We start from the raw sequence: 12,321 nt of genomic DNA on the forward strand, positions 1-12,321 counted from the left end.
GACTGCCACGATATTTCCCATCGTTAACTTAAGTTCGATATTATTACCCCTACTTACCTGTGTAAGAAAGTTATCCGCCTTTCACTACTCCGTTGTCAGGAGACACAAAACCCGGACCACCGGTGTCATGTCTTCAGACATATAGTGTTATGTAGACTAAATATGTTTGTCAGGTACTTCTAACATATGCACATGACGGGAGAGACACTGGAGCTCAAATAATTTTGTCCATAATGAACGACATTACTTCGTAATGGTATATTATATTACACATTCACCAATCATTTTGAAAGAAAACGTTTCAGTAAATACATTATATCATTTTGGTTCTTCCCAAGCATTATAAACAAAATTTTCTTCCTAAGACAACACGTGATTCTGTGTTCATAATACAGGGAAAATTTTGAGCTATGTTAAATAATGCAAAATTTTGCAATATTCTAGACTGAAACTGTTCTTGACTGATACTATTTATTTTCTGAAACTTGTAATTATTTCACTGCAGGAATATTTATTAGACGATATTACGAAGCATGTGTGCAGTGTGAAGAAATATTTCACGACATCTTTAATGAATGATGTGGCCCTATAGTCAACTGTCATCTCACGTTCTCCCATTATGATGGCGTAGTCTTCAGCTATGCTAACGAACAAGGAACAAGTTTGCACTTTTCTTTCAAAAAAGTTGTAAATGACGGAATAGTTTAACAAAATCTCAAAATAATTTTATGCCATGGCATACTGTGGAGCTGGTTTTGGCTTCCAGCTCCAGTACTTCTGTTCTTTGCCGAAGACGGCAGCATCCTGTAATGACTCTGGTAACCTCTGCAACGCCGATTCTGGAAGGAACGATATTGCAAACGCTGTCCCCAAGTTCAGAGCTGCGAGAATGGCGTAGGGCGTCCGTCTGTCACTCTGAAAAAGGAAAAGGGCATGAACGATGCAAATTAAATTTGTGAGTCAAAATAATTCTCATAACATGGTGCAGGAGGACAAGGTCAGCCACTGAAACACTCCTAATTTCGTAACGTCACTTTGGAGTTATATCAGAAGTGTCCACAGCACTATGTTCTTATCTTTAACAGTTTTTACGGTTTTTATATATTAAAATATGACAGTACAGAAATTCTACAACTAATTGTTCAGTGTAGCGGAATATAAGCAATTACGAACTTCTTGACTGACTAAGTGCGAGTGTCGGACCATGATTTGAAACTATTCACTTTTCTTCCCAAAGGAAATACACCGGGCTATGTCGCTGCACAGGTGTGCTTTTAAAATTGTGTTAGGATATGTTTCTGACCGAGACTGCACAAAAAGCAAGAGAGGTAATTTTTATGTTCATGCAAATTGTTTTACATATTCTGTGGAATAATAATTGAACTCTCACTAATATAAAACTAAACTTTGTCCGAAAAAGACTTCAAGGTCTAAGGGTGCCGACCGACCTCCGTGTCATCGTCAGATCACGGTTGTAACTGGATGCGAACATGGAGAGGCACGTGGTCAGCACACCGCTCTCCTGGTAGTTGTCACTTTTCATGACCGGAGCCGCCCCTCCCCCATCAAGTAGCTCCTCATTTGGCATCACAATGGCTCAGTGCACCCCGTTTACCAACAGCGCTCGGCAGACTGGATGGTCTCCCATCCTAGTTCAAGCCGAGCCCGATAGCGCCGACTGCGCTTGACTTCGGTGATCTGACGGATATCGACGTTAACAATGCGGCAGTACCTTTGGACACCACACAGTATGTACTCTGAGATTACTGCTATCCATTCTTGGCCACTCAAAATTTCTACGTTTACTTCTTACCTACTGTATCAATGAATGACACATACGTTTAAAACTCTAAGTCACACTAGAAATGTATTTGGTTTCAGAAAGATATTACACAAATTTTCGCAGTTATTGAGTGTGTCGAAGTAAAGACTATTGTATTTTTTGCCTATAGAGTATCTGCATCCCAACATGGATACGTTTCTGTCCTATACTACACAACACACGAAAAAGAAAATGACTTTGTAGTTTAGTCATAAAGTTGCTACAGAATTATTTGTGGCTTAGGTGTCACTGAAAATGTTCCACTATAATTGATATTCAGAATAGGTGAAACGTGCAAACTGGGAACGTGCCTATGACGCCCTGCATCTGCAAAGTACGTACTAAGATTGGTAACGAAAATGGAAAATCGTATAGTACACACGATTTTCTGACATTTATAGTAACTGTAGAGAAATAGCGAACACTGAAATTTACTTAGGTACCGTACATTGAAAATGTTTATTTTTTCTTTAGACATACACCTGCTATATGTATACTAATTACAAAACTGTAAAAACCGACGTGTCTGTCTGTTTCTCTATTAGAACGCACTAACTATAAAACTGGTAGGGGAAGTGATAATTAATTAAAACCGTCACCTGCCGACAGGTGTTGTTGATATACCTCGATGGGGACAGCTGAAAATGTGTGCCCGTGGCCGGGACTCGAACCCGGGATCTCCTGCTTACATCGCAGTCGCTCTATCCATCTGAGCCAGCGAGGACTCGTATGAATAGCGCGACTGCAGGAACTTATACCTTGCACGCTTCCCATGAGACCCACATTCCCTACTGTCCACAATCTACATACGTAATGTACCTAATATTTGCCCATCTACTCATTACTCGCTCGCGCTAGGTGTTCGTTAATTTCATTTTCCTGGTGATAGATGTTTACTTTGTTATATACGTTCGCATCTGATTTGCTTCAGCTTTTCCTCTCCTATTTTCCTTGCTCGTTTTATTTTTGTGTATCGCTCCAGTTCTGTCGTAAAATTTGTATACATGAACTATATATAGACATGAGCCTATACTATCCTTGCAATCAAATTGGAATTTTTCTTAGTGTGCTATTTAGAATATAAACTTTTTCATTCTCTTTCTACTTTAGATTCTGTACAAAAATTAAAAAATAAAAACAAATAAAAAAATTTGAAAAATTAGTAAAGTATATAAAGCTATATAAAAAACTGTTGATACGTATCGTGAGGGCTTGGTGATGATTTGTCGGAGGTGTTCTCGGTTTCTTTTCCTTTCACTTTTCATTTAATATTCTGTTATCATAATTAATTTTTCCTCCTATTTGCGGTTTATATTACATGATGATTTGAGTATGGTCCACTGAAGTTTCATGATACTACCAAGTCATGCTGACAATAAAAGAGAGAAAAAAAATAGCAGTAGTGACAGATACGACCGCTCGCGACAAGTGGGAAATAATAATAGTAGTAATAAAAAGTAAAGGTGGCGCAGTTGTTATTGTAACTGCCTAAGATTGAGGAGGTCTGAGGTCCGAGTCACGGTCCGGCACACATTCTTCCTCGTCGCCCGTGATTCCGCACATAATCCCGACGCATCTGTCCTTCCATTTCCTTTCCTTTCTCCTTCCCCCGCCTTCAGTTTACATAATGTGTATCACAGCTGCGGATCCCGCACGGTATTTGTTTTTTCGGACATTTGCGATGGAGGAGACACCACGCATCCATGTAAAACATTTTATGATGAACCGCGATGTTTAGTTCAACACTCTCAGAAGTCAAGTGTTTCCCTTTCTTATATCTCTCCATAAGAGTATACTCTAGAGACTGTTGTCTTCCAAGATGACAAATACTGTGTACACAACACTGCCAGCTCACGTTCCTAGTTTGAGAAACAATTAAAGAGCCTGTCACACGCTGAATGGCTCGCTACATCTCTGGGATCTTAATGTTGTAGAAAATTCTAAGGCTACTTCGTGCAGCTGGTGAAACGTAGAAGTGTATGTACCCTTACTTCAATCACTGGCTTCAACTATTTATGGCAGACCAGCAGACATACGTACATACCAAAGTATGGGCATTATGGAGAGTAGATGGAGTTGATAAGCGATTGAGGAGTGGCGGTATTAACTAATAAGAAATACGTCCTGGTTCCCGGGTTCGCACTTCGTTACTGCTTAAATTCTAAATAAAAATCCGAACTATTGGTGACTGAAGACTTACGGCATAATAATTCACCTTCATTCTGAAATCTGCCTTGTCAAAGAGGGCGGAGGAGCGAGCAGACTTTCAGGGCATTCTCATGCCCTTGGTTGGGATATTATACCTAAATGAAGAAGACTATGGAAACCACTGCATTACAGTATATACAATGTGTATCCACAGGATTTAAAAAGTGTCATGATGATCTCTCCATTGGCAAAAGATTTCGCACTACTCTTCCATTCATATCTCGGGGAGGACACAGCGAAGGTAGAGGTGACCATGAGAAAAACCAATGAAAGATTAACTTTCTGCGAATCATGGCTTGGAATATCAGATGTTTGAACGTGTTACAGAAGCCTCAAACTGGATATAGTGTGATCAATGGAGTCAGGCGACTATAGGGAAATATGAATAGCAGCGTAAAATGGTAAGACAAGAGTAAAATTCGTTATGAAAATGAAGTAGTGCCGAGAGTGAGTTACTGTGATAGAGCTGTTCTCGTAAGCAACAACAGCGTACCAACACCGACAACAATTGTTCAATTATACACGACGACGTCGCAAGCAGAAGATGTAGTGATGGAGAAAGTACATATATCAAAAGATTTTTGCACTACTCCGTTTTCCAGAGATCCTGAAGACAGACGTTGACTGTGGACATTGTATCACAGACCCAGTCCCTTTGACCGTTCAGAGATGTCACTAAACCTGCCCAAAGATGTAAACAACCATGTATGACCAGCGCCAATTAGACGTAGGGGGTCCGACAGACGATTAGTTCCACGCATTCCACCAGGAAAGAGGTACACGGCTCGTGTTGTTTGTAGTTCTAACATGCCTAGAGGGTCAATATCGTAGTTCGATCGCGTCCGCATTGTTACTTTCTGACTGGAAGGATTCTCAACAAGGGAAGTGTCCAGGCGTCTCGGAGTGAGCGAAATCGATGTTGCTCGGACATGGAGGAGATACAGAGAGACAGTAACAGACAATTACACGCCTCGCTCAGGCCGCCCAAGGGCTACTACTACAGTTGATGACCGCTACCTAAGGATTATGGCTCGGAGGAACCCTGACAGCAACGCCACTATGTTGAAGAATGATTTTCGTGTAGCCACAGGACGTCGTGCTACTACTCAAACTGTGCGCAACAGGCTGAATGATGCGCAACGTCACTCCCGACGTCCATGGCGAGGTCCATCTTTGCCACCGCGACACCATACAGGGCTGTACATACGGGCTCAACAACATGCCGAATGGACCGCTCACGATTGGCATAACCTCTTCACCGATAATTGTTGCATTGCCTTCAACCAGACAATCGTCGGAGACGTGTCTGAAGGCAACCCGGTCAGGCTGAACGCCTTAGATACACTGTCCAGTGATTGCAGCAAGGTGGAGGTTCCCTGCTGTTTTGGGATGTCATTATGTCGGGTCAACGTACACCGCTGGTCGTCATGGAAGGCGCTGTAACGGCTGTACGATACGTGAATGTCATTTTCCGACCGATAGTGCGACCATATAGGCAGCCTATGGGCATCACATTCTTCATGGAAGACATTTCGCGCCCCAAACGTACACATGTTGTGAGTGAGTTCCTTCAGTATAACGACATCGCTCGATTAGAGTGACCAGAATGTTTTCCAGACATGAACGCTGTCGAACATGCCTGGGATAGATTGAAAAGGGATGTTTGGGGACGACGTGACCCACCAACCACTCTGAGGGATCTACGCTGAATCGCCGTTGAGGAGTGGGACCATCTGGACCAACAGTGCCTTGACGAACTTGGGGACATTGTGCCACGACGAATACAGGTATGTTGAATGCAAGAGGACACGCTACTGGGTATTAGAGGTACCGGTGTGTACAGCAATCTGGACCACCACATCTGAAGGACTCACTGTGTGGTGGCACAAAATGCAATGTGTGGTTTTTCATGAGCAATTAAAAGGGCTGAAATGATGTTTATGTTTCTCTATTCCAATTTTTTGTATAGGTTACGGAACTCTCGGAAAAGAGGGGATGCAAAACTTTTTCTGATTTGTGTATATAAGGATAATGAAAGGGTTACTCTTTACATAAAGGGGGATAAAATGCAAGTCATAGGGCACTGGAATGAGTTTGTATGGGAAGGACGAGAAGAAAGACTTGCGGGAGAATATGGACTTTGTAATTAGAATGACAGAAGAAAAAGCCTAATAAAATTCTACAAAAAATATTAACTAGTAATAGAATCTACTAGTAATAGCGAATAATGTGTTCAAGAATAGCAAGAGGCGAAGATAAACTTGGAAAAGTCTGGAGGATACGGAAAGATTTAGGTTAGGTTACATCATGGCCAAGCAGAGATTCTAGAATCAGATATTCGATTGCAAGGCGTACCTGGGATCAGATACTGCAGTGGTTCCCGTCCTTTCTGCCAACATTGCTCTGATTTCAACCAGATATAAAATTGAACCCCATCCTCTACCCCAACTCTCCTCCCCTAACCCCACCAACCTCAGCATAAGGCCTAAATAAGCTTAAGAATGAAAACATATTTCTTCGACCAGTTATGTTTTTAAAATGATGAAAAATAAATAACATTTTGTTTTTTTAGCTGTTTTTTTAAACATGAATTAATACAGATCAACGACACAGTTGGAAATGCTTATTTCTAATAATCCTTTCTCATACGACGATGAAGCAATTCAGAATGAATCGTCAGTGCTACCAACAACTCCTTTTCGGAAAGGGAAGATAACTACCAACGTTGAAGGTAGACACTTTTTACAAAACATGAGTCCCCTGTACCACTCCTCTTCTTACTGACACTTGCTTCACCCAAACCACACATACTCATTTAAAATCAACCAAATTGAAATGTATGTACTATATATGTCATTTGTGAATCACGTGATATCAGGATTCCATACTTCTTAATTGTGCAGAAAAATCTTCATGCTGCGAAAGTATTTTGTCTGACCATTGCCACTAATAATAATAATAATAATAGTAAGGAAGTGTAAGCGCTACTGCAGTATAGTTGCCATTACATAGATTGAGGTGACAAAAGTGATGCGACACAACCTAATATCCTGTCGGACATCCTTTTGCCTTAGTGCAGCAACTCGACGAGATATGGACCCAACAAGCCGTGCGTCCCTTGGAGATATATTGAGCCATATTGGTTCTAAAGCTGTCCACAATAGCGAAAGTGTTGCTGGTGCAGGTTGTGCACGAACTGAGATCTCGATTATATACCATAAATGTTCAATGGGATTCTTGTTGGGCGATTCGCATGTGAAAATCCTTCGCTGGAATTGTCCTGAATGTTCTTGGAACCAACCGCGAACGGTTGTGGCCTGATGAAATGGGGCATTGACATCCATAAATATTCCACCGTTGTTCAGGGACATGAAGGCCAAACTTCCTTGCCGCAGTGGTAACACCGGTTCCCGTCAGATCACCGAAGTTAAGCGCTGTCGGGCTGGGCTCGCACTTGTATGGGTGACCATCTGGTCTTCCTGGTGCTGTTGGCAAGCGCGGTGCACTCAGCCTTGTGAGGCGAACTGAGTAGTTACTTAATTGAGAAGTAGCGGCTCCGGTCTCTGAAACTGACATACGACCGAGAGAGCGGTGTGCTGACCACATGCCCCTCCATATCCGCATCCAGTGACGCTTGTGAGCTGAAAATGGTCTTTAGATAGCCGAACACAACCATTTCCAATAAATGTTCGGTCCAGTAGGACCAAAGGAACCAGCCCATTTCACGTAAACACAACATACATCAGCTGGCACAGTGCCTTAATGACAACCTGAGTCCATGGTTTCGTGGGGTCTGCGCCAGACTCAAAACCTACGATCAGATCTTACCAACTAAAATCGAGGCTCATCTCTCCAGACCAAGGTTTTTCAGTAGTCCATAGTCCAACAATTCTGGTCGCTAACCATAGCCGACTAATATATGAAGATGGTTTCTGTTCTATCGGACATGTCTGAAAGAACAGGTACCATTGATGATCTTGCAGCTCTCGAAGAGTGAAATTACAATGAAATTAAACGATTGGCTGCTTATAGACGTTGATAAATATCAACAGTGACGGTTGAAAATGTGTGCTCCAACCGGGACTCGAACCTAGACGCCCTACTTACATGTCAGACGCTCTATCCGACTGAGTCATCGGGGATACAGAATAGTACGACTGCACGGACTTATCGGTGCCACGCTCCGTGAGGTCCACTTTCCAACTTACTGTCCACACACTACATTTGTAGTGCCCCTGCCCATTACACTCATTACTAGCGCCAGTCAATCTACATTTGAGCAGAATATCCCGGATTCGAGTCCCAGTCGGGGCACACATTTTCAACTGTCGCCGTTGATATTTATCAACGTCTGTAAGCGGTCAGTGGCCGGGATTTCATTGTAATTTCATAACTGATTAACGTCAAATTTCCCGCACTGTCCTAACGGATACTTCTGCGGTTATTTCACGCACTAACGCTTGTCCGTCAGTGAAACTCTACACAAGCCACACTGCTCTCGGTTTTAAGTGAAGGCTGTCGGTTATTTGTCTGTGGTGAGAGGTAACGCCAGTAGTTTGGCATTGTCGTCACGCTCTTGACACTGTCGATCTCGGAATAATGAATTCCCTGACGATTTCCGAAATGGAATGTCCCACGCGTCTAGCACTAACTACCATTCAACGTTCAAAATTTGTTAACTCTCTTCGTGCGGTGATAAAGACGGCGGAAACCTTTTCGCATGAATCATATGAGTACCAACGACAGCTCTACCATTCCACTACCCTTTTACACCTTGTGTACGCGATACTACAGCCATGTGTGTATGCGCATCTCGCTATCCCATGATTTCGGCATCTCAGTACAGTTTCTCTTGTGGTGTCACTTAGTTCTTTTATCGTCGCGAAGTGCATAATGAAGAAACTTCTGGTGTGTTCTGGGAACTATCAACAACTCTGAAAAAGCATTTTACTAAGATATTCCTGTATACGTGATGTACTGCACAAAGAACAATGTATTGCTTAGTGGGTGCGCTACGTGAAGGAAATGTCGTTCATAAATTCGTTTGATAAGGTGTAACGTCCGGCACACGGTGTCCTATGTTAAAGTAGGTATTTTAAAATTAATTATAATTACTGATAATTTATGTACTCAATATTACAGTCTTACGAAACAGTGATAATAGTAATGGTCTTTAAAGATTATTCAGCTTCGCGAATGAGACGTAGTTGAGCCGTTATGTTTTCACTTCTCAGACAACCCTTAGGTGGTTGTTACCCCCAGGTTGAGGACCGCTGAGATAGAGGCTCAGATCATAATTTTGTAGTGATGAAGAGTAGGCTAAAATTTAAGACATAACTAAAAGAAATAAATGTCCGAAGAAGAAGAATACGGGTGTATTAACCGATTAAGAGATACGCTAGAAATTCTTTGAGGCTATAGATACTGCGATAATGAATAGCTCAACAGACATTTCACCTGAAAAAAAATCAACATCTCTAAAAAGGGAAGTCACAAAAGTTGGAAAGAAAAACAAAGGTACAAGTACAATAGCTGTGACGTAACCAAGGAAAACTGAAGAAACACGTCAAATTTTCGTTTAAGGAAGGAAGTACAAAAATTTTAAGGGGAAGTCGGTAATACAGAAACACAAATCACTTAGGAATGAAAGGAATGAAGGAAATGCGAAGTACTAAGAAACTAAGGCGAAACAGTTGCACGAGCTATGTGAAGAAATTTAAGAAGGTAAGATTCTCGGTAGAACTAACTCAGCGTGCAGAGAAATCAAAACGATGTTTTCCGAACTTAAAATCAATGGCGATAAGACGAATAGTGCAATGGGAACTTCACTGTTAAATGCAGAGTAGAAAGCGGATAGAAGGAAACAGTACATTGTAGGTTAGTATGAGAGGGAGGAGTTGTCTGATGACTTGATGGAAGAAGAGACAATAGTTGACAGGCGAGATATAGGGGATCCAGCATTGGAATCTGAATTTAAAAGATCTTTGGACGACTTAAGATGAAATAAGGCAGGTATATCTAAAATCAGAGGGAGTGGTGGCAACAAAATGTCTATTCGCGTCGGTGGGTAGAATTTATGTGAGTGATGATGTACCATCAGAGTTTCGGTAAAGCATCAGCCACACAATTCCGAAGACAGCATGATCCAACAAGTTCAAGAATTATCGCACAGTCAGCTTAACAGCTTATGCAACCAAGTTGCTGAGGAGATAGTATACACAACAACGGACTGTTACATGAATATCTGTTTGACTTGAGGAGATGTGATGGCACCAAGGAGGCAGTTCTCACTTCCTAAAATGGCCTATAAATTCATCCAATTTAACGCAAGATCGCCTTTCGATATTATCTGCTCGAAACTAAAGTAGACATTTGTGCCATCACTGAAATACAGTTAAAACCAAACGAACTGTTCGCATACCTGGGATACTCTGTTACCAGTCGCAATAGAGATGATGCCTACGGCGATGCAGCGTCTTTGGTATTCACTTTTCTGCTGTTAATATTGGTACACACCATGATACATTACAAATCGTGGGTATGGGCACACGGATCAAATAGTGGTATACAGAAAGTGGCCTCGAAATATCTGTTAACAAGTTTGCTGTAATTACCTGTCCTTGCCAGACTATACCACTTCTCCAACTCTTACCAGAGTAGAGAAATGTCTGTTGAGCTATTCATTATTGCAATATCTATAGCCTCAAAGAATTTCTAGCGTATCTCTTAATCGGTTAATACACCCGTATTCTTCTTCTTCGGACATTTATTTCTTTTACTTATATCTTAAATTTTAGCCTACTCTTCATCAGTACTAAATTATGATCTGAGCCTCTATCTCAGCGGTCCTGAACCCTACCAGAGTAGGACAGGAATAGATATGTGACCTTGATCGGCGGACAGCGATAACTTTACACTGGTCCCTTGTGGTTACGGAAACATATGCTACAGATCAGGGACACACAGCACACCGCATGATCTAGACACTGTTTCTGTTCTTGTTGTGGTCTTCAGTCCTGAGACTGGTTTCATGCTGCTCTCCATCATATTCTATCCTGTGCAAGCTTCTTCATATCCCAGAACCTACTGCAACCTACATCCTGTATCTGTTTAGTGTATTCATCTCTTGGTTTCAAAAATGGTTTCAAATGGCTCTGAGCACTATGGGACTTAACTTCTGAGGTCATCAGTCCCCTAGAACTTTGAACTACTTAAACCTAACTAACCTAAGGACATCACATAAATAGCGGTTGCGCGGTTCCAGACTGTAGCGCCTAGAATGACTCGGCCACTCCGGCCGGCTCATCTCTTGGTCTCCCTCTACGATTTTTACCCTCCACGCTGCCCTACAATACTAAATTGGAGATCCTTTGATGCCTCAGAACATGTCCTACCAACCGATCCCTTCTTCTAGTCAAGTTGTCCCACAATCTTCTCTTCTCCCCAATCCTATTTAATACCTCCTCATTAGTTATGTGATCTACCCATCTAATCTTCAGCATCTTCTGTAGCACCACATTTCAAAAGCTTGTATTCTCTTCTTGTTCAAACTAGTTATTGTCCATGTTTCACTTCCATACATGGCTACACTCCATTCAAATACTTTCAGGAACGACTTCCTGACCCCTAAATCTATACTCGATGTTAACAAATTTCTGTTCTTCAGAAACGCTTTCCTTGCCATTGCCCATCTACATTTTATATTTTATATCCTCTCTACTTGGACTATCATCAGTTATTTTGCTCCCCAAATAGCAAACCTCCTTTACTGATGTGTCTCATTTCCTAATCTAATTCCTTCAGCATCACTCGACTTGCTTTTGTTCATGTTCATCTTATATCCTCCTTTCAAGACACTATCCATTCCGTTCAACTGCTCTTCTAAGTCATTTGCTGTCTCTGACAGAATTACAATGTCATCGGTGAACCTCAACGTTTTTATTTCTTCTCCAAGGACTTTAATACTTACTCAGAATTTTTCTTTTGTTTCCTTTACTGCTTGCTCAATATACAGATTGAATAACATCTGGGACAGGCTACAACCCTGTCTTACTCCTTTCCCAACCGCTGCTTCTTTTCATGCCTCTCGACTCTTATAACTGCCATCTGGTTTCTGTCCAAATTGTAAATAGCCCTTCGCTCCCTGTATTTTGCCCCTGCCACCTTTAGAATTTGAAAGAGAGTATTCGAGTTAACATTGTCAAAAGCTTTCTCTAAGTCTACAAATGCTAGAAATGTAGGTTTGCCTTTCCTCAATCTATTTTCTAAGATAAGTCGTAGGGTCAGTATTG

General features: G+C 41.6%; 1 protein-coding gene across 1 annotated transcript in view; it reads right to left on the reverse strand.

The window, feature by feature from the left end:
• Positions 1 to 726: 726 nt before the first annotated feature.
• The window catches only part of LOC126474790 (solute carrier family 22 member 13-like), a 100,374-nt gene continuing 88,779 nt past the window's right edge, over positions 727 to 12,321 (reverse strand). Inside the window, exon 5 of the mRNA XM_050102265.1 lies at positions 727 to 915. Coding sequence (XP_049958222.1) covers positions 727 to 915 — 189 coding nt within the window. The remainder of the gene's footprint in view (positions 916 to 12,321) is intronic.

Source organism: Schistocerca serialis, chromosome 4, assembly GCF_023864345.2.
Source record: "Schistocerca serialis cubense isolate TAMUIC-IGC-003099 chromosome 4, iqSchSeri2.2, whole genome shotgun sequence".
NCBI classification, from domain to species: Eukaryota; Metazoa; Arthropoda; class Insecta; order Orthoptera; family Acrididae; genus Schistocerca; species Schistocerca serialis.